The 23,076-nt window shown below is 51.2% G+C and overlaps 1 protein-coding gene and 1 long non-coding RNA gene across 4 annotated transcripts in view; one reads left to right on the top strand and one right to left on the bottom strand.

Annotated features, from left to right (window-relative positions):
• The first annotated feature begins 471 nt into the window (after positions 1-471).
• Positions 472-9,684, top strand: LOC138428510 (uncharacterized). Of its 2 annotated transcripts, XR_011252476.1 has the most exons (5): positions 472-4,635; positions 5,224-5,362; positions 7,352-7,880; positions 8,381-8,532; positions 9,409-9,684. It is a non-coding gene; the product is annotated as an uncharacterized lncRNA (long non-coding RNA). The 2 variants fall into 2 exon arrangements; XR_011252475.1 differs by lacking the exons at positions 472-4,635; positions 5,224-5,362 and having other exon boundaries at positions 5,895-7,880.
• A 1,103-nt stretch (positions 9,685-10,787) lies between these two features.
• The window catches only part of CABLES1 (Cdk5 and Abl enzyme substrate 1), a 103,261-nt gene continuing 90,972 nt past the window's right edge, over positions 10,788-23,076 (bottom strand). For both annotated transcript variants that reach the window (XM_069569301.1, XM_069569302.1), the window contains 3 exons: positions 16,092-16,198; positions 13,894-14,101; positions 10,788-11,914 (listed from right to left, as the gene is read on the bottom strand). In XM_069569301.1, coding sequence (XP_069425402.1) covers positions 11,774-11,914; positions 13,894-14,101; positions 16,092-16,198 — 456 coding nt within the window. In that variant the 3' untranslated portion in view covers positions 10,788-11,773. The remainder of the gene's footprint in view (positions 11,915-13,893; positions 14,102-16,091; positions 16,199-23,076) is intronic.

Genomic DNA, 23,076 nt, shown 5'->3' on the forward strand with positions numbered 1-23,076 from the left:
ACTGCTTGGGTATTGCAGCCACCGGGCAACAACACAGAAGGGAGGGAGAGAGGTGCCTCGGGCAGAGAGGGACTGGCTAGCGCTGGGGCTGCCCTCCTGGGATGTGCCAGCTGGGAAGCAATCAAGTCCTGTATTCCAAATCCCTTCAAGTGAAGGCATTAAGACTGAGTTGTTGATAGTAGGTGAAGAAGTCTGCATTATCAGCAGCAGAGCCTCAGGTTGGTGTCACCCCTGGAATGTTCTCCTCCCAGTCTGCCCCTCCCCCCGCCTGGACCTACTGTTCTCCGCACAGCTTCTCTCACCTCCTCAGCCCTTTCTTCTTTTTTATTTTGGCCAATCGTGGTAAAAGAGACATAAGATAAAATCTATCATTTTAAACCATTTGTAAGTGTACACTTAGGTGCATTCACAGTGTTAATGTCATGGTATCCAGTCCCATCATTTCATGGCAAATAGATGGGGAAACAATGGAAACAGCAACAGACTTTATTTTCTTGGGCTTCAAAATCACTACAGGTGGTGACAGCAGCCATGAAATTTAAAGACTCTTGCTCATTGGAAGAAAAGCTATGACCAAACTAGACAGCATATTAAAAAGCAGAGACATTACTTTGCCAACAAAGGCCCCTCTAGTCAAAGCTATGGTTTTTCCAGTAGTCATGTATGGATGTTAGAGTTGGACCATAAAGAAAGCTGAGTGCCAAAGAATTGATGCTTTTGAACTGTGGTGTTAGAGAAGACTCTTGAGAGTCCCTTGGGTTTCAAGAAGATCCAACCAGTCCATTCTAAAGGAGATCAGTCCTGGGTGTTCTTTGGAAGGAACGATGCTAAAGCTGAAACTCCAGTACTTTGGCCACCTCATGTGAAGAGTTGACTCATTGGAGAGGATCCTGATGCTGAAAAAGATTGAAGGCAGGAGGAGAAGGGGGTGATAGAGGATGAGATGGTTGGATGGCATCACCGATTCGATGGACGTGAGTTTGAGCAAGCTCCAGGAGTTGGTGATGGACAGGGAAGCCTGGGGTACTGTAGTCCATGGGGTCACAGAGAGTCGGACATGACTGAGCAACTGAACTGAACTGAATGGGATTGTATAATCATCACTGATGTCCATTTCCAGAATTTATTTTTATTATCTCAAGTAGAAATTCAGTACCCATTAGATAATAACTCCCCATTCCCTCTATTCCTTCCCTGTCTCCTAGCTCCCAGCAACCCCCTTTGTAACCTCTATTCAACCTTCTGTGTCTATGGATTTGCCTAGTCTAGGTATGTCATGTGAGTGGAGTCATATATTTGTCCTTTTGCATCTCTCCAGCACTTTATTCTTTTTAAAAAGTTTTAATAGAAAGATTAATTGATTTACAATATTGTGCTGGTTTCTGCCATACATCAACATGAATCAGCCACATGTTACAGCATGTGGGATCTAGTTCCCTGACCAGGGATCCTGACATGGGAGCCTGGCATTGCAATTGCAAAGTCGAGGGGGTCGCTAAGAGTCGAGCACGACTGAGCGGCTTCACTTTCACTTTTCACTTTCATGCATTGGAGAGGGAAATGGCAACCCACTCCAGTGCTCTTACCTGGAGAATCCCAGGGATGGGGGAGCCTGGTGGGCTGCCGTCTATGGGGTCGCACAGAGTTGGACACGACCGAAGGGACGCAGCAGCAGCAGCAGCACTGGGCCACCAGGCAAGTTCTTGCACTGTCTTTAATACCCATCCCCCTTCCTTTGGCCTGCAAGAGTTGGGTTGCATGACTTTGGCCTTGAGGCGTCCCTGTTCCCATCAAATCCCCAAACAAAACAAGCAAGTCACTCTTCCTGGGAGGATGCCCTGCCCTGCATTTTCCTCTCTGCCTTTGAGTCCAGCTGTTCTCACCCATGCCCTCTGCAGCCCTGGCTGCTCCCACTGCAGGTAGATGGAGAGCATGGATGGCACCATGGGCCTCAGGTTTGTCTCAGCAACCCCCAGAGAGTAGGGTCCACATTCTTTGAGCAGCTCCAAGGGGCCCGCCCAGTGTGAGGTCAAAAGCTCAGCGAGTAAGTTGAGCTTCAGCAGCCGAAGCCCTGACTTGAGGTGAGTTGGAATCAGACCAGCCCTGTGGAACTGGAACAACCCGATGGAACCTGAGGCCTATAGACACCTTGTCTGTCCAAGGTTGGTGAGGCCAAGGAGATGCTGGGGAAGATGTAGAATATTGCTAAGTTTCCACCCTCTGCTGCTCCTCCCTCACTCTAACACAGACACACAAACATACACACTTGCTCACTCACAGACACTCATGCACACCTGCCTTGGGGACTTATGTTTTTAAAGCCTGAGGTGAGAGGTTTACTCCAGCTATTAATCAAAAATGTGTTCTAGAAGACCCCGGGGGCTGTGAACAGTGGGATCAAAGGTGACACTGAGGGAGTTTTTCCCAACTTCCTGGAGGGTACAGCGCTGCTCGGCCCTTGAGCACACTGGGGACAGTCCCTGGGGGCCTGTGGGCAGGGGCTGTGCTGGCCCTTGAGGTGGGGAAGCTTGAGGGCCTGTACTTCCCTGAGGGGGTGTGGAGGGAGGGAAGAGCAGGGGAGGGGAAGGGCTGGCAGCTTGTTGTTGCGTGTCCCCCCTCCCAACCCCGCCCCAGGGACTCTCCAGTGGCCTTCCATCAGATCAACTTTGCCCCCAGTGGGAGACCAGCCAGTAAATCCACTTTGTCCTTAGAGATGGAATTTATTTTCTTTCTTCACTTTCATTCTGAAGCTGATTCTTCAATATTGAGAATTCTCTACCTGCCTTTTCTTGGTTAGGGGGGTCACAGCTGCCTCTGTTGGGACAGTGGGTTCTGGGCAGGAGTGGAGAAGCCCCATGGAGCCCCAGTTCTTTAAAACAGGAGGGGTAAACTAGTCTCCTCATAGATTTGTAGAAATACTTAAATGGGAAAAAGTTATATGTGTGTGTGTATAAGTATGTGAAACATATTCACTGCATATGTACGTGTACCATGTGTAGACCGTCTGTGAATGAATGGGGCTTAGCATGGCACCCAGCAGATCATAAGCCATAAATGTTACTGTTGAACCTTGTCATCACCGGGGACTTTCCCTAGTGGTTGGCTTTCTGTGGCAGGGACTTGGGGTATCCAAGTAAATGGAGTGTGACAATGAGGCAAAGTGACTTTAAAATCTCTTAGCACTCACATATCCCAGTGAATGTGGAAGGTTACCTAGAAAGCTTCATTCATTTCTTTAGGCAGTCATAGAACAGGGTGAATTGTGTTCTCTACACGTTCACAAGCGCCAATCTCATGATTTTACCACCGAAATCACAGTTGCTCAGGCTGGTTCATGTTCCCAACTTTTGCAAACACTTTCACTCTCTTGGGCTTCCCTGGTGGCTCAGATGGTAAAGAATCTGCCTGCAATGCAGGAGACCCAGGTTCAGTCCCTGGGTTGGGAAGATGTCCTGAAGAATGAAATGGCCACCCACTCCAGTATCCAGTATCCTTGCCTGGAGAATCCCACGGACAGAGGAGCCTGGCGGGCTACAGCCCATGGAGTCACAAAGCGCTGGACACGACCGAGAGACTTAACACAACACCTACTTCTTATTTAAAGGGAAAATGGAAGCTCTCAGATGAGAACTGTCACCTTCCCAATCTCTTCCGGACAAGCCTGCTCCCCTGAGCTTGCCTCACCCTGCTTTTCCCTGTGGAGAAGTCCCTCCCTGCTGTTCATTTTGATTCCAGCGCCGCCCCCTCACCCCACCCCCGCCTCCTCAGGAAGCCTAGCTGCCCTCTCTTGGTTATTTAAACTTTCCCTGACAACTGGCTTTAAACACCCTCAAGTCTTTCAACACAACAACAACAAAACAACAAAAAAAATGCCGAATTTGACTTCTTTTTTTAACCCAGTCACCAGCAAGCTCCCCAGGTATCAGCAGCATATCCACTAATGAGACAAAGCCGAGGGCGCCAGCTGCTGCCCTGGCCGGGAGGGGAGAACAGCAATATCTGGAATCCAAACCAGGCAGACAAGGTCAGAGCTCGCCAAGAACTGCAAGTTTGGTTTGATGAGGGTATCTCAGGTGGGGAGTAGAATCAGGTAATCACGGATCAGTTCAAAGAGCTGGACAAGACGGAGGGACTGAACAACAATGTTGGGTCAGAATCCCACAGTCCAGGCCGGGTGGAGATGGCAAGGTGAGGGGAAAAATCTTTAGGGACAAACAAGTGATGCTTTTCACAGAACAGCTGTCTTGCGGGGGAGGTTTCTGAAGGAAACACTGCTTGGGAGGACAGTCCCCTATGAGTAAAGAAATGCCAGTACAGACAGTGGAAGAGCCCCGTCTTGTGACTTGTGACTTCAGGCAGTAAGGTGTGGTTTCACTTCCCTCTGTCCAGGCTGAGTGCGGGTAGAAGGTTTGGTTCTCAGCCTCAAACTTCTGCCCTAGCTCCTTCCTCCTGTTCACGACTCCACTTCTCAAAAAATCAAAAAAAACAAGAAACAATCAAAAAAACTCTTCTCTGCCTGCTGATGCCCCTTCCTCCCCTCCTACTCATTCCTGCAACCTGCCTTGGGAAGCAGGACTCACTGAGCCAAGCCTGGATGCCACAGAGGCCTCATTATCTCCCCGTCCGGTACCAGAGGTCAGCGATTGGGGATAATTTGGGTTTAAAGAAGCAGCGGAGGCACCTAGTGCCCATCTGCTGCCTCTCCCAGCTCCTGGGTCCCCAGAGGGCAGTCAGCACCAGTGTTTGCCCAGCAGTGGGGACAAGAAAGGAACAACTCCCTGGGGGTGAGTGGGGGAGAGTCAGTGAGTGAAATGCCATGGGAATCAGGAGGACACTTCTGGCTGGAACAAAACAGACAGGCTGGGAGCAGGAAATGGAATCAGCACATAGTGCATTGTTGCAGAAAGACACTTTCTTGTCATTTCTCCATGTCTCCTAAGATCTGAACTCCTGCCTAGGGTCTATCGTGGGCAAGAGCAGGCGGTCTTAGCCATTGCCTCTTACTCCAAGTTCTGCAGCCCAGGGCCTGGCTGGTCTGACTCAGGCCAAGCTGGTGAGTGGGGCCTGGAACTCTGGGTGAAACTGACCCAGTGACCAAGCGCAGTGCACGCTTTGCTTGAGGGGTTCAGTGAGCAGAAAGCCCTTCCTTGACAATATCTGTGCCCCCACCTCAATCTCAGGGACTAAAGTGCTGGCTTCAGGTCTTTATCTTTCCCTCTTTAGCCTTCAGGAAAGTGACCTTGTGTGGGCACGGGGAGGTGCTGGGAGAGCGTCTGAAAGTCAAGTTGAAACAGGACTCCCTGTGTCACTGGGCTTCTCTAAACTCTTTCCAAGAGGTGACCACCTGCCCGGCCTCCACCAGGTAAAGATGCTTCAAGAGCTGGGCCCTGCACCCCGCCCCACTCCTTCATATCCACCTTGCTCTGGCCTCCACCACCACCCTCTTCTCCCCCCAGCTGGTGACCAAGGCAGGTGGCTCCTTGCTGTGTCTCTGCTCTGGAGCCCCAGCCCACCCCTGCTTGCCTTGCTCAGACCTGTTCCATTTCCCCTGGATTTCTAGGGAGCTTGTCCACGCTCTACACCACACTCTGACCATAGATGGCATGGCCTCCTGTCTCTCCCTCTGAGGGACCATGTAACCCAGCTGCACCTCAGGGCTCTAGCAGCCAACTGCCCCATGGGATGGGGCTCATCTCATTGGACTCACAGGGCCTCTGGTGATCCCTCCACCTCTACCCTCTGCCTGCTGCCCTCCCATCACCCAGATCCTCTGAAGGGTCAGGAGCAGACCTGCCTTTACCCAGCTGCCTGAGCACAGCAGTCAGAGAGATGTCCTTTCCTCTCTTGGAAGGGACACATGTGCCTTGGACACAATTTGGTGAGTGAAGCTACGGCTGAATTGCAGCCTCCCAGCACCTCCTCAACTGGGCACCTGGGCAGGGTGCAGCCACACAGCTGTACCCTACATGGAGACGCTGGGTCACCTACCCTGGGAACCCAAGTGAATCAGTGTACCTTCCTTCTCTGGTCCTAGACATCATATCTGTGCTCCAATAGCTTCCCCTATAAAGCAGGACTTTTTATTTTTTGCTAACTCAGTTAAGTTCAGTTATAAAATTGATGATGGCCATTTATGGAGCACCTACAGGTATTTCTTGTAGCATCTCATTTGAGCCTCCAGAACTCCTCTGATGGAAGGTATTAAGGCCCCTAGCAGGCCAGTGGAGAAGGCAATGGCAACCCACTCCAGTACTCTTGCCTGGAAAATCCCATGGGCAGAGAAGCCTGGTAGGCTGCAGTCCATGGGGTCACGAAGAGTCGGACGCGAATGAGTGACTTCACTTTCACTTTTCACTTTCATGCATTGGAGAAGGAAATGGCAACCCGCTCCAGTGTCCTTGTCTGGAGAATCCCAGGGACAGGGGAGCCTGGTGGGCTGCTGTCTATGGGGTCGCACAGAGATGGACACAACTGAAGCAACTTAGCAGCAGCAGCAGGCCAGCACCCTTCAGTGGTTGGCTGGGGGTCCCCTGGTCTGCTGGCCCGAGTCTTCTCCTTTGCTTCTCTGCTTTCCTCTCCCAGGGTTGCCCCCTCGCGACTTTCAACTGGCTGCTGCTGCTGCAAGTCATCCTTTCTGATCTGGGCCCTCCTGTTTCTGGCTGTTGCTCTTCCTAGAAAAATCTCTTGCCTGTTGTCTCCCCTAGAAAACTGCTCCTGCCTCTTTCTAATGGGCTTCTCTGGTGGTTCAGACAGTAAAGAATCTGCCTGCAAGGCAGGAGACCCAGGTTTAATCCCTGGGTTGGGAAGATCTCCCCTGGAGAAGGAAAACAGCTACCCACTCCAGTACTCTGGCCTGGAGAATTCCATGGACAGAGGAGCCTGGGGGTCTACAGTCCATCAGGTCACAATGAGTTGGAAGCAACTCAGCAAGCATGTGTCAAGCATCATCACACGCTGAGAACAGCCTGCTCAGGGTGGTGGGCGGGGCGGGGGGCGGTGACTCTTTTGTGATGGTTTATTTGACGCAACCAATATTTACGTGGCAAATTGCATGTGCTAGATGCTGTGCTGGGTGCCTAGGGGTATGGCGGCAGATACCATTCCTGCCCTCATGAGACCTGTGGTCTAGAGTAACAGTTAATGACTGTGAAAGGGCCTCTCTGCACCTCTGATGCAGGCCCAAGTGCTGTACATGACGCCTGGGGGCTGAGGCACGAATTGTCTCCAACAGCTCGTAACCCCTAAGCCATTCCTTGGCTCTACCTCGTGAACTGGGTCTCGCCGCCAGCTGATGGCCTGCCCGAGGTGAACTTGGCTTCGCCTCAGAGCAAAACAAATGTGTATTTCCTAGCCACACACTGACCAGAGGGACAGCAGCCGAGGGACAGCAGCCAAGTAACATGCGGAGCAGAGGGGCAAAGAGAATTTGTGTTAATTGTACCGCCTGTGGAAAAGCCACACACGTGCACAATGAGAAGCTGATGGATTGAACGCTGGCGGACACCCAGCCTGGCCATGTTACCCTCACTGTGATCTTCTTACTTTTCTTTTCTTGATTGTTTTTTATGTGGGCCATTTTTAAAGTCTTTACTGAATTTGTTACAGTATTGTTTATGGATTTTTTTTTTTTTTGGTTTATTGGCCACGAGGCACATGGGATCTTAGCTCCCCAACTCGGGATGGAACCCGTACTCCCTGCACTGGAAAGTCGTCTTAACCATTGGACCATTGAGGAAGTCCCCTTTAATTTTGGGGGGCCCTGGTCATGTTACTGGAGGAGACCCAGGTTCAATCCCTGGGTCAGGAAGATCCCCTGGAGATGGGAATGGCTCCCCACTTCAGTATCCTTACCTGGAGAAGTCCATGGACAGAAGAGCCTGGTAAGCTATAGTCCATGGGGTTGCAAAGAGTTGGACACGACTGAGTGACTTTCACTCACATGCTTATATGGAGGAATTGTACCTCTCAGATTTTAATGCATACAAATGTCCATGGAACCTTGTTGAGATGCAGATTCTGCATGTGTCACAAGGCCCCAGGGGATGCTGACGCCCTGACCCTCAGACCACACTTTGAGTAGCAAGATGGAAGGAGGAGATGATACATAGCACCGTCCTTGCCAGGTGTGTCTGCAAGGTTCAGTCAGCCCTGTGTTTGCAGACCTTCTAGAATATCTATTTAGAAGTCTTGATGCAGTGTGGGTTGTCAGAGGCTTACTGCTTGGGCAGTAAGAGGACCATGCCCTTCAATTATTATTTTCTTCCCTAAGAGTTTTTGGCTCATCTCTTGCCTTGCACTTGCCCTCCTGGAAGCCACGTTTGCATTAGTGTTGACAATATGTGACCCAGATTTATCATGTAGATGTTTCCTCCCCCATCAGGCCCTCAGCTGGGACCTGGCCAGCAACTGTCCTGACAGCCCCCAGATGAACTCAAGCTGTCTCTGGAGGAGGGGAGACCCTGGGCTGCTCCCCCAGAAACCTCTCTCTTTAAAGAACTCCTTCTATTTCTGGACAGATACTGCAATTAATGGGTAACGAAACTACTTGGCTCAAACCTGCTTGGTCCCAGCCCGCCCCGCCTCCTCACGTGCAGACTGCAAGGGAGACAAGAAGGCTTCAGGAAAATGAGTTATAGAGGCAGCCAGGGTGTGGGGGATGAGGGCTGGCCATTCAGCACTGCACCAGAAATGTCTGGGAGAGACAGTTCAGCAGTGAGGGCAGTAACCAGACCTATTGCTGCTGGGATATGCAGGGGACTGGCACCTTCTGCCACCCCTGTGCTTGCATCAGCAAGGCAGGGTTGGGCTATGGAGCAGTTTGTGTAGGGTAAGGAGTGGCCCCAAATGGGCCTGCTGGGTGGACCACAGAAAGAACAGAGGAGTTTCTGATCAAGAAAAAAAGCCAAGGAAAATAAACAGCTTTGTGTTGTGTGTGGGTTGCTTGCTTGAGGGTAGGTTTGACTGAGGAGGGAAAGGGTGTGGGTAGAAGGGAAAGGAGGGACCCTACTAAGTGTCACTGGGCTGAGGTTCCAAGGCTTTTAGGGAGCGGGAGACTGACCCTTCCTGGCAGGGCACACAGTGGGGCCCATAGCTTTGGGACAAGCTGGCTGCTTCGCTGGCTTCCGGCTCTAATGAGACGTCACAGTCAGGCCATCAGAAGAGAGGCACCCCCGGTCCACCAGGCCAGGCTGGGGAAACTAAGTCAGGTGGAGCGGCTCCCTGCTGTCCTGAGGGGCACATGGCTGTGGTGGGCTTCCCCACACATGTGGCCTTTGGGAGAACTGCAGGGGCTTCAGGCAGCCCTTCAGGGAGCAGGGCCTGCAAGGGGCCTGAACTTGCCCCTGTGGTGGAGGGTGGAAGGGGGCAGAGCCTCAGGATATTCTAGAATAGTCTGCCTTCTCTCCACAGAGGCTCAGGCTGCCTCCATGACTCTGGACCAAAGGCCGAGCAAAGATGGGAAGTGGCTGGAAGGCGCCAAGTCACAGGGAAGCTCCAGCAGTGACCCTGGTCCCCCAAACTCCACCTGGTTCTCCTTTCCCTTCAGAAAGCTCATGAAATGGACAGGAAAACAAAGAGAGCTCTGGACATCTTTCATTCTAATCCTCCCTCCCAACTAAATTAAAACCAATAAATTCCTCACTTAACAGACCCACAGGTCAAAATAAACTTTAAAATTAAGTCAAACAGACCCACAACTTTGTAAGTCTACCTCCTAAATGTCAAAATCCAAACTGCCCCAAACCAAAGAATGTTAGCCTGACTTTAAGACAGGGGGAGGCTGTAGGGTGTAGCCCAACACACATCTGAGCTGGTGGGCTGTGTCACCCACTGGACATCCCCCCAAGCTTGGCAGGAGACTCAAGGTGGATGGATGGCAGGGAACCACCTGGAGGCAATTTCTAGATGCAAGTGACCTGGCTTCTAAGTAAGGCCTTTCACCTGCAGAACTTCCCTGGTGGCTCAGATGGTAAAGAATCCACCTGCAGTGCAGGAGACCTGGGTTCAATCTCTAGGTTAGGAAGATCCCCTGGAGAAGGGAATGGTTACCCACATAGTATTCTTGCCTGGAGAATTCCACGGACAGAGGAGCCTGGTGGGCTACAGTCCATGAGGTTGTTAAGAGTCAGACATGACTGAGTGACTAACACTTTCAACTAGTAATTGACAAATTGGGCCAAAGAGGTCATGTGCATCATACCTCCTGACAACATCATCTCACAACTGAGCGCAGTTAAGGAAATCTGCTTGCAAAATATTTAGAACTAAACTTGGTTACATGTCCTGTTTGCTCTCTCCCCTGCCACTCCTTGAATTCCTCCAACCTGTGACAGTCAGATTCTTTCAAACCCTGCTAAGTAAAGCTGGGTACACTCTGTTACCCCCATTGTCCCTTCTCGGGGATGAGATGCTCCGAATCTGTATGTGGGATTGACGTGGAGCTGGTGGCATCTGTAATCCATGGTGAGGGGTGACTGCTGAGACTTACGTGTCTACACATACATGGGTATAGAAATCATAAAATATTTTAATGCTCTTTTTACAAGGCCACAGGCTTCCTTGTGTCAGGTGAATCCCAGCAGGTACCTCTCTCTGGAAGCTACGAGGTGATGGCATGTTGAGGGGCTTCCGTACAGGTCGCCCCAGTTAATCGGTACAAGTTGCAATGAAACTTCTGCACTAACAGCCCCGGGGACATGGTGATACTAAGAGTTGCTGCCTCTTTGATTGACTTAACCTCAGCTCAAGATGCAGTTTGTCCCAGCTGTCAAAAAGTCTCGAAACACCAATCATGTGTCTTACCTCTATTCTGGATTTTATAAAACACTTTATATATATACATATATATAGATATAGATAGATAGCACAAGAAATGTGCCTGCGATGCACTCTAACATAGAGCACAGGAATACACACCACGGAGCCCAACCCCAGCGTGTCCACAGGAGGAAAGTGTGAAGGTTCGATGTGCACACAAGGTCCGACAGTGGAAAGGTACAGAGTGCCGCGTGCCACACCTCTCCACGCAGCCCATCTGACGGTGACAGCTTGTCGCCTCTGTCCCACTAGTGGTGATGGGGGCAGGAGCAGAAACTATGTGATTTTCTAAGGGCAGAGGATATCCATCTGGTTTGGAGAGAGTGATGGTTATCCAGAGATTTATCTAGAAAAAACTGTCGAAGGTCAGTATGCCTCCAGGCTGGGGTCTGCGGCTAGAGCTGGCTTTGCAGGTGGAGGCTGATTCGGCATCTCAAACACACAGACTCTCACACTTCTCCATACATTCCTCCTAGGGAAAGTGCACTTCCAACAGCGGCTACAAAAATAGGTTGGCACGCTCTTTTGATACAGTGAGGGAATCTTCTAGAAGCTTTTCCCCTACTTCCACGAATTCTCTACCCCGATCTGCTCTAGAACTTCGCACTCCGACTTGGAACGGGTCCGGAGAGAAGGCCTTGGACCACGCCTGCAAGGTCTGGGTGTGGCTGTGAGGAAGTCCCAGAGGGGCCAGCAAGGAACTCATACTCGTGCTAGGGGGCAGCCATCTTCTGAACGGGTCTCCCCTTCCTGGCTGAGCAGTAATCCACTCACTGCCCATCTCGTCTGGCCAGATGGAAGACTCCCTGAAAAGTTCCTGGTACGGCTTCTGTACAGAAACAAATGTTGAGAGGAAAAAAGTTTGCTATGTTGAGCTCTAGTTTTGCATTTCCAGTAGTATGGCGCTACCACTCTGGGCTCAGAAGAAATGGTCCTTGGCCCTCCCAGGAGGCCTGTGCTAGGAGCTCTGGACCAGGCGTCTGTAGTGGGGCATAACTTCGTGCTCTGGGAGGTGAAGGGCAAACTCCAAGGCCACCAGCACTGGGAACTCAAAGGCAATCAGTTCTCGTCGATTCAGCCGGAACTTCTCTTCCAGTTTCTGCAACAAAATGTAAGAAAACCAAAAGCTTCTTAGCCTTGAAATAAAAATCCTAGGTTTTCTCCATGTGTAGTCTCTATATCCATCAGCCAGCATTTACAGAGAAACCCGTTACGGGCAAGACTGTGGAGGAAGAAAGGGAGGCATCAGCTGTGTTTCCTGCTCGCAGTCCTAGGGCAGGACTCATACCTCCTGAGGATCCACAGGCTGCCGGGAGCCTGACATACATCCCATGACTTCATTTAATCCCTCAATAATCTCACGATGTCAGTGGTTTTTCAAATTATTTATTTATTTATCTGGCTGCACCAGGTCTTAGTTGCAGCATGTGGAATCTAGTTCCCTGGCCAGGGATCGAACCATGGCCCCTTGCTGTGGAAGTATGGAGTCTTAGCCACTGGACCACCAGGAAAGTCCCTGAATACACTGAATTTTAAAACAGGCATTCATATAACTGTCCAAGAAGGTCGGTGTTTCCTTGCTTTGATGACATTCTACTTTAAAAGCAAGGACATCAAAAAGTCTACAAACCATAAATGCTGGAGAGAGTGTGGAGAAAAGGGAACACTCCTACATTGTTGGTGGGAATGTAAACTGGTACAACCACTATGGTGAACAGAACGGAGGTTCTTTAAAAAACTAAAACCAGAGCTACCATTAGACCCAGCAATCCCATTCCTGGGCATATACCCAGAGGAAATCATCAATCAAAAAGATACATGCATACCAGTGTTCACTGCAGTGCTATTTACAATAGCTAAGACATGGAAGCAACCTAAATGTCCATCAGCAGAGGAATGGATAAAGAAGAAATATTACCCAGCCATAAAAAGAAGGAAATAATGCCATTTGCAGCAACATGGGTGGAGCTAGAGATTATCTTATTGAATGAAGTCGGACAGAGAAAGACAAGCAGCATATGATACTGCTTGTACGTGGAATCTAAAAACAATGGTAAGGCTCATTTGTACAAAATGTACATTATGTACAAAACAGAAACAGAGTCACAGGTGTAGAAAACAAACCTATAATTACCGGGGGAGAAAGGAAGGGAGTCATACAGTGGGAGATTTTGCCTGCCATATACACACTACTACATATAACTCAGATAAATTACAAGGACCTACTGTACAGCACAGGGAACTCTGCTCAATACTTCTGTAATGGCCTATACGGAAAAAGAGTCTAGAAAAAGAGTGGATACTATGTATATGTGGGGGCTTCTTAGGTGGTGCTAGTGGTAAAGAACCTGCCTGCCAATGCAGAAGACATAAGTGACGCAGGTTCGATCCCTGGGTCGGGAAGATCCCCGGAGGACAAAATGGCCACCCACTCCAGTACTCTTGCCTGGAAAATCCCATGGTGGGCTACAGTCCACAGGGCTGCAAAGAGTCAGACATGACTAAAGTGACTTAGCATGCACACACGCACAAACTATGAATATGTATAACTGATTCACTTCGCTGTACCCCTGAAACTAACACACCATTGTAGATCAACTATACCCCCCCCAAAAAAAAAAAGATATTATCACTCAATCAAGCCCACGCCCTTCCCCCCTTCCCCAAAAAGGAGGTGGCCGAGGTTACAGGAGGCCAAGGTGTGCTGAGCCGATGTGACTGATGGACACTGTTGGTCACAATGCCCACAAGACCCCTGGCCATCACAGTGGCTTCTGTGGCTTTTGAGAATAAGCTCACCCCTCCCAGTGCCTGAATACGGATTTTTATCGCCAGACTCAATACTAGGGATCTTCAGTCTTGTCAAAGGGACCCATCCATCTCTCTGTTCTAGGATAGCCCAAGATGTGGGGTCTGACATTTGCTGCAGAAGGGCCAACCTCACGGTCCTGGTCCCTCAGCTGGTACTAAAGATCAGAATTCTCCCAGGCAGGGTCACCAGTCAGGCTTTTCTGAGAGACCAATACTGGCCTGGAGCATGTGCTCCCACTCCAGCCAATCAGGACTCAGGCTACTTACGTCAATTAAATGCTTGACTTCATGCTTTTTGAGGTCGCTTCCGATTTTGGCCGCTAAGAGCACGCAGGCGCCGGCACAAAGCTTCCGGTTCTGTTTGTTCAGCTTTCCCTTGAGGGCGAGCTTCTCAAAGTAGACAAAGGCCATGGCCACCGTGGGCTCCTCGAGGCCACAGTCCTCCTGGGCGAGCTTCCGCATCTCTCGTTTCAGGCTACAGAAAGGCGGGAAAGAGGGAAGAGTCTTGTTAGAATGTGGAGTTTCAGAAGACTGCAAAGAAAAAGACTATCCTGTCCTGAAAGCATCTTCTCTTTCTCAATCTCAAAAGGGTGATGTGGAATAGGAATCGATCTCTATAAGCAAGATTTATGTTATATGTGGGCAACACACCTAAGAGATCAAACCAGTCAATCCTAAAGGAAATCAACACTGTATATTCATTGGAAGGACTGATGCTGAGGCTGAAGCTCCAATACTTTGGCCACTTGATGCAAAGAGCCAACTCATTGGAAAAGACCCTGATGCTGGGAAAGACTGATGGCAAGAGGAAAAGGGGGTGACAGAAAATGGGATGATTGGATGGCATCATTGACTCAATGAACATGAGTTTGAGCAAACTAGGAGATAGTGAAGGACCAGGGAAGCCTGGCGTGCTGCAGTCCATGGGGTTGCAAGGAGTCGGACAGGACTTAGTGGCTGAACAATAACAACAGACTTAAGTCACTGGGACTTTGAACCCTTCTCTGTTGGTCAGCCTGTATAGACCATGTCAGTTCAGGACCATGGTGAACTCAAGTGGATGGCTGAGGGTCTGGAAATGGAATAGAGCTGTTCACAGTGACAGGAGGAAACAAAGGTCATTCCAGAGAGATAGTCACTGACATAACCTAGGTACTTGGTATCAGCTCTGCTGAAGATCACTTATGGCCACTAACTAAGGCAGAAGAGGGGTTCAACTAGAGTGCAGCAACCAGGGGAGGGAGCCGACAAGGGACATATGTATACTTAAGAGTGATTCATACTGATGTATGGCAGAAACCAACACAAGATTGTAAAGCAATTATCCTCTAATTTGTTCTTGTTCAGTTCATGTTCTTGTTCTTCTCAGTCATGTCCGATCTTTGCGACCCCACAGACTGCAGCATGCCAGGCTTCCCTGTCCTTCACCATCTCCTGGAACTTGCTCAAACTCATGTCCATGGAGTTGGTCATGCCATCCAACCATCTCATCCTCTGTTGCCCCCTTCTTTCCCAGCATCAGGGTCTTGTCCAATGAGTTGGCTCTTCTCAAGAGGTAGCCAAAATTAAAAATAAAAATTTTAAAAAAGAGTGCAGCAACCAATCTTCTTATAAGAGTTGCCTGGCCAGCAGACCCAGGATGAATAGTTTATTTTTCTCACTTCTTGGCTCGGAACATGCCAGAGTCAAATCAGTATTGGGATACGTGCTCATATGTACGTTGTTGGCACATGTTCCAACACTGTATTTGTGTACAGTTTAGCCTCCACGACCTACCACACACACACACACCCTGAAATCTTGCTGTCCCGGCACACAGTCACCACAACACAGGTCAGCTTCTCTCCAGGCCAGCAAGACTGGCAGATGTGGGTCACCGCAAGGCTGATCCAATCCTCTGCAGGGGAAATTGGGGCCTGATTTTGCTTTGGCCGTTTGGCTGATGGCTTACAGATAGGGCTTGGCTGTCACCTCTGGGCGGACGACTGTGGGTAGAGTTATCTCAAACCCTATAATGGCAGCTCTTTTCTGTTTTGCCTGCATTTAAGGAAGCAGGGGACCGAACGTTTCCTATTCTGAGTTTTCCATAACATAAATCTTACTGAACTGTGAGCCACAAATAGTATGAAATGATTCCTTCACGAGCAACCTCCTCTCCCACGCCCAGATCCTTAGCTCGTGTCCAGCCTCCCTCGGCTCTCACACTTCCGGGCAATGGTCAGCCAGCATCGGACGAGCCTCTTTAGTTAGAGCTGAACATGACCTGTTTCACTTCCCCAGAACAACAGAAGAGCCGGCATACAAAGCAAGAGCTCAGGATGTGCTGGGGGAAGGGCCTGGGGGAAGTTCAGGTGGGAGCCCAGCCCCAGTGTGTGTGTGCGCTTGGCCGTGTCCGACTCTTTGCGACCCTCTGGACTGCAGCCGGCCAGGCTCCTCTGTCCATGGGATTTTCCGTCCTCACCTACCTCCGAATTTTGCTGAGTGTTAACTTAATGTGAGGGAACTTCTCCTTGAAGGTCTCGTTCATGTCCTTCTTGAGATCGGAGGGCTTTACGTAGTCAATCACTGTGGTCTGAAACAGATCGGGCCACACAAGTCACTCCTTAAAATATGGGTCATGGGTCATAATCACATGCAAGTCACACCCAACTTCTAACACCCCCACCACCAGCAACGGGGAACCCAGGCTAGAGCCATCTTGAGGGCTCTGCCGGATGCAGGAGCCCGTTGGGGCAGGACCCCTGCAGGTGGATGGAAACGAAAGTCCAGTCATCAGCAGGACCCGGTGACATTTAGCAGCCCTGGCCACCAGAGTCAGTGCCTGGCAGACAGTCACGAGGTTTGTGATGATGTCAGCAGGTTCGAGCAAAGAAGCTCCATCTTTCGTTGGGTGCCAAAGCTGGGTGAGCCCCCAGCGAGGATATTCCAGGAGCTGGAGGAGGGATGAGAGATGACTGGATCTCACCCAGTGGCAATCACAGCAGCTCTGCTGTTTTCTGTCTTACATGTAGATACATGCAATGCTTCTTTCCACCTTTTTTTGGTGTGTGGGATACTAGTTCCCTGTTCAGGGATAGAAATTGGGCCCCCTGCAGTGGAAGCGTGGAGTTTTAATCACTTGAACTGCCAGGGAAGTCTCAGCACAACACTTCTCTTGAAAGAAGCCTCCCACTGCTGAAAGAAAAATTTGCAAGTGCCTTCCAGCCACCCTAACCTTATGGAGGAGGAAACAGAGGGTCAGAGAGGTGACCAGGCTTGTCCCCACTGAAGAAGGGCGCACTGCTTTCCTGTTCTGAATCAGACTGAAAGAGTAGTGGTTAGTGGCAGCCGGGAGCAGCTCCAGGCGGCTGAAGGTGGAAAGGGTTGGGGGCAGAGGCTGGAGGCTCCATGTCCAGCGAGTCAGGCAACTTGCAAAAAGTGGCTTAACCTGAGCCTCACCCTCCTCTTTGCTACACAAGATAACAACACCTGTCGGGCTGCTTCACAGGTTTCTCTCAAAGATCAAACAAAGAGAACCCAATGTATCTAAAGCACACTGGAGAATTTTATCGAGCCAACTGGGCTGTGCTCCTGTTCCACTGAGTCAGTGTCTAAGGACAGGGCCTTGCTCTCAGCACTGTGATCTTGCCCAGGTGGTTTTTATGCAAATCAGATACTCCTTTGCCTCACCTGCAATGTTATTTCTGCAGGATCATCTTCCCTAAGTCCCTGGGTGGACTTGCCTAAATCCCAGTCATCCCCCTTCGCTATACACTATGGCTTGGATAGCCAGCCCCTTCCAGACGCCGCGCTGTCCTTCCCGATTTCTTTGCAGCTAGGATTCCACACACTATTCCAGCTCCTCTGGGGTGATGCACTGGTGTCAGAAAGCAGAGTGGAAGCGGAGGCTGGGCTTCTTTCTGCTGCCAAGAGGAGTGATGGCAGAAGCCCTGGAGTCCCAGTTTCCATTCCGTGGGTGTGGACCACAGCAGGGCAGCATGGATCCAGAGCTGGGAGCATGGGTGCGGACCACAGCAGGGCAGCATGGATCCGGAGCTGGGAGCATGGGTGCGGACCACAGCAGGGCAGCATGGATCCGGAGCTGGGAGCATGGGTGTGGACCACAGCAGGGCAGCATGGATCCGGAGCTGGGAGCATGGGTGTGGACCACAGCAGGGCAGCATGGATCCAGAGCTGGGAACATGGGTGTGGACCACAGCAGGGCAGCATGGATCCGGAGCTGGGAGCATGGGTGTGGACCACAGCAGGGCAGCATGGATCTGGAGCTGGGAGCATGGGTGTGGACCACAGCAGGACAGCATGGATCTGGAGCTGGGAGCATGGGTGTGGACCACAGCAGGACAGCATGGATCCAGAGCTGGGAACATGGGTGTGGACCACAGCAGGGCAGCATGGATCCGGAGCTGGGAACATGGGTGTGAACCACAGCAGGGCAGCATGGATCCGGAGCTGGGAGCAGTGGCAGCGTCCTGACCCTGGAGGTGGCAGGGGTGTCATGCCTGGAGCTGATGGCCGGTGCACATTCCCCTGGGGACCTGGTTCTGCAGTACAGTTTGGGGATCATTCCTGAAATCCCAATTCAGGCTGTTGCACCAGCCTCCCCAGTGATGACAGGCTGTTTAGTACCCTGTAAAAAAATGCCTTTCTTCTTAAACTAGCTTGGGTGGATGCTGCACTGCATAACTGAACCAGCAGACACTGTCTTCGTTGATGGCATTTACCTCTATTGTAACAGGACATCTTTGTGGGGACATGGGATAACAGCAGAGCTGTTTCCCCTAAAGGCGCTAATGTCATCTCTTCACCACAGCCCTGGGGACCTCCCACGCCACTTCCTGACCAGCCCTAGCTTTAAAACAACCCAGTGAACAGCAACAACCCAGCCCAGCTTGCAGCCTTGAAGGTGGGGCCAGGAGGGCTCAGGCCATCCCAAGCCTGGACCTCACAGGAGATGTCCTTTATTTTTACATGCAGCCTCATTCGCGCTCTTGGGGGTACAGAGCTAGGGGCTTAGTTTCCTTGGCAGCAGGATGAGTGGAAATGTATATTTGTTTCCATGCTGGATGCTTGAGAGGAGGGTAGAGGGAAGACCAGTGAGTTGATGCTATGAGGCCCTTCACTCAGCACTTGGCCCCCAGCGAGGGCTGCACATGATCAAGCCCTCAAATTCATTTTCTCGGTGGCAGAATTCTGAATTCCGGCTTTGCCACCCGGCGTTGCATAGGTGGCCTTCTCTGATGCCTTCTGGGGGAGGTTTGCAGCCACTCGACGTCTGGGCACTAGTTCAGGCGGTTTTAGCTCCCTGTGCCTGCTGCTTCTTCTGGCTTCTCTGTCACGTGCTTTACGTGGACGGCTGCAGGCACCAGCTGTGCAGGCTGCTCACGATCAGGTGCTCGGGGCATGCAATCACGGTGGCTGTGTGGGCGGCCCCCAAAGTGACAGTCTGCTCCCAGGCCCTTGCCCAGACAGGACCCTGCACACACAGTGTGCCTGTGGGCCACAGTTCCAGACTGGCCAGGCGCCAAGTATGGGAAGACTTGCTCAGAGCCTAGGAAGACCCTGCAGTCAGATTTCAGAGGACGACAGGCCTCGCTGTCCTCAGCCCTGGTTCCCTCGAGGGAACACTTTCTGGGAACATAGAAGCTATGGTCCCGTGTGTCTTGAGGGAGCCTACGACATCCTCTAGAGGCTGACCTCCCCACATTCCCTCCCCCTCCCAAGAGACAGCTGTTCTCTTCCCAGTGATGGGGGGTGAGCCGAGGGGGCAGTACTCAAGGCTGAGTCGCAAGGCGACCCCAGCCACTCACTTGTTCTGGCTTGTGTGCATATGGGGTGTGTGTGTGTGTGTGTGTGTGTGCACATGCTCAGTCATGTCCAACTTTGTGACCCCATGGACTGTAGCCCACCAGGCTCCTCTGTCCATGGAATTTTCCAGGCAAGAATACTGGAGTGGATTGCCATTGCCTTCTTCAGGAGATCTTCCCAATCCGATCCAGGGATCTAACCCTTGTCCCTTATGTTTCCTGCATTGGTAGCGAGTTCTTGACCACTAGCGCCACCTGCGAAGCCCAAGGCTCAAGAGAGAATGAATCAACCAGGAGGCCCATGCTTTGTTGCAAGTCCCCTCTCCCTTTAATTGCATGGTCCATGAAGGCTCACGCTGTCTAGGTTTTGCCACTGCATGTGCGTCCCTAGGAATCAAAGTGCTAGAAAACGGGGTGTGGGCCCCTCCTGGCCTCGGACAGAGTGGGTGACCACTGCGTCCAGTGCCACCAAATTTCTGGCCAGGGGACTGGCCAAGTGCAGGGGTCCTTGTGGCCCCAGCAATAGCCAACAGCTGGGCCAGGCAGGCTATGTGAGGGACAGGCAGCTCCATCCTTGGCGCCCACAATTTGCAGAGGAGGGTTGAGATGGCTTCCGTGTGCTTTCTCGCAGCTGCCTGGCTGCAGGGACGCTGTATGTGCACAGATGCAGAAAGAAGAAGGGAGGTCAGCTGGGAGGAGGAGACCATCCAAAATGCAGAAGGTCCAGGGGGATGCAATTTAGAAAGGAGCAATGCTGGGCCTGCCCTGTCGGGGACAATGGCAGAGTTAGGGAGGCCAGCCTGGGGGCTGATGCCTGCACCCCTTCTCAGATAACAGGAAATGGCGGTAAGGCCACAACCTAGTGATCCAGCTGGAAGGGTCTACCACATCTACCGGAGACGCTGAGACGACTTTGCTTTATTTAGAAACAAAGGCTTGACTCATCTTGAGAGAAGGGAGGGAGCCTCCACGGAGGAGCTGAACGTGGGCCCAGTTCTGGCCCACGGCAGCCGCCACGATGCCCCAAGGTAAAGGCCTTTCGGGGTGGGGGTAGGGGGCAAGCAGGGGGGAAAGAGAGGCAGCAGGAGCACGTCAAGGAGGGCACGTGTGCCCCAGGAGCAGTGCTGGAATGAGGGGCTTGGAGCTAACAAGTTGCTGGTCTGATTCCCAGAGAAACAACAGAAAAGGTGCTTCGACCCGGGGCCGGGTAGGGTTCTCCTTCCTTCTGCTTGCACTTCCAGGCCTCACATCTCCCTGGGAATTCTTAGGGCAGCTCTGAACAGACATGAGCTTGCAGTTGACTCTGCTAGCGCTCGCCTTTGGGTCAGAGGAGTCCCCGGGGGCAGGAACACTCCTAAGGAGTCAGGTTCCAGCCGCAGGGCTGCTTGTCACCCAGAAGGCACGGGGAGCCTGGGGAGCCGTGCAGCCACCCCTTCACCCTGAATCTCGCTTTCCAGGGCCTGTGACCCGGAGGACACAGGCAGTGATGGGTGCAACTCACTTTCCAGGGCCTGTGACCCGGAGGACACAGGCAGTGATGGGTGCAACTCCTTCAACACCTAGAGCCACGGCCTCCATGGCACTCACCTGCCGTCCACGGGGCTCCGAGCCCAACTTGGCATCAGAAAGCAGACGTGACGTGCTCGCTAAGGAAAGCGGAGCCCCAGCCCTGCATGACATCTCTGAAACCACACACAGCCGGGCCTCCCGGCTGTTCTGTTTACGCCTCTTCCCTGTGCTGTGTGCTCTGTGCTCAGTCCCGTCTGACTCTCTGTGACTCCGTGGACTGTAGCCCATCAGGCTCCTTTGTCCATGGTATTCTCCAGGCAAAACTACTAGAGGGGGTTACCATTTCCTCCTCCAGTGGATCTTCCCTGACCCAGGGACCGAACCCACATCTCCTGCATCGGGAGGCAGGTTCTCCACCGCTGTGCCACGAAGGGAGAGGAAAGCAAGTCACAAAGAAACTTCAGGAATGAGTGCACGGACAACACGGCCTGGGGCTGCATTTGTTGCTATTTCTACCCACTGATTCGAAACACAGGATCCTGGATCTAACCTCTCTCCTGTCCCCTGAAGGTGAGCAGCTCTTCAGGTTCTTTCACTGAAATGAAATGCGTTGCTTCGAGGAGAGCCACACAGGGAAAGCTGCCTTTGTCAGAATTACACCATCACGTGGGGTGGGCAGGTGTGCAAAGCATGTCCACAGTCTCAGATGTGTGACAGGTATTCACGTGGTGCCACAGAAACTTCTAGAGTCCTGTCTCCACCCTCTAAACCCCAGGCAACCACTAATGCACTTTCTGTCTCCATAGACTTGCCTATGGTGGATACTTCATGAAGATGGAATCACTCACTGACACTGGCTGATGAGGCCCCCGAGGTCACACCCAGCCAGCTTGCATTTGGATGTACTTCTAAACACTCGCTTCTTAGGATGGCGGTCAGAGCACGAGCTGCTGCCCGTGTGTGCAGTGTTATAATCAAATTCATAGTGTGATCATCGAAAATCTGACACAAATACAGAGAAAGGGAGCAGATGCTACAACACCTTGGGCAAAACCTAAAACAACGTTTCACATTAGTTTGACAAGAAAAAACAGATTAAAAACAACCCAAACCACAAGACTGATGCATGCTGCCACAGAGATAACCCTTGAAAGCATAAGTGAAAGAGGCCAGAGGCAAACCATCACGTAGTGCATGCTTCCATCTTCATGAAATATCCACCATAGGCAAGTCTATGGAAACAGAAAGTATGTTAGTGGTTGCCTGGGGCTTAGAGGATGGAGGCGGTTGGTTAAGGCTACGGGGGGTTCTTTAGGGGGATGATGAAAATGTTCTGAAATTGACTGTGGTGATAGTTGCACACTTTTGTGAATATACTAAAAACCACTGAATTGCACACTTTAAAGAAGTGAGTTGTACAATACGTGAATTACTATATAACTAATAAAGCTCTGGGGCTTCTCAGGTGACTCAGTGGTAATGAATTCACCTGCCAATGCAGGAGACACAGGAGACTCGAGTTTGATCCCTGGGTCGGGAAGATCACCTGCAGGAGAAAATGATAACCCACTCCAGTATTCTTGCCTGGAGAATCTCATGGACAGAGGAACCTGGTGGGCTACAGTCCATGGGGGTCACAAAGAGTTGAACACGATTGAGCAGCTGAGCAAAGCAAGAGCAAAAAAAAGCAAATAAAGCTCTTACCAAAAAAAAAAGAAAACCCCAAACCCAAAGTGGGAAACAAAACCCACCATGACACAATAAGGCATTTTAACACTTACACCAAAAGCCAGCAGGCCTCAAAGTCCCACTGCTCCATGTCTATGCAAGTGACTGGCGGGGAAGCTCCCAGGCCCCTTTCAATCTTGAGAGGCCTAGCAATGGTGTGTTGGTGACGCTGAATTACTTTCCTTAGAAAGGGTCTCCCAAATTAGATAAGCTCCAGACACTCTGAAACCTGGGGGCCTGGAAAGAGCCTTGCAAGGGAGGGGCCCTTGGACTCAAAACTGCTCTAGCTTCTCAATAAATCCACCTGCAGACGGGTAAGTAAGTGCCCACATCACCCAGACAGCTTTCAACGAAAAAGAAATAAGGAGGGAAAGCAGAATCCAATCTCACGGAAGGCTGGGTTAATCTG

The sequence above is a fragment of the Ovis canadensis genome, chromosome 23 (assembly GCF_042477335.2).
Source record: "Ovis canadensis isolate MfBH-ARS-UI-01 breed Bighorn chromosome 23, ARS-UI_OviCan_v2, whole genome shotgun sequence".
Taxonomy (NCBI): Eukaryota; Metazoa; Chordata; class Mammalia; order Artiodactyla; family Bovidae; genus Ovis; species Ovis canadensis.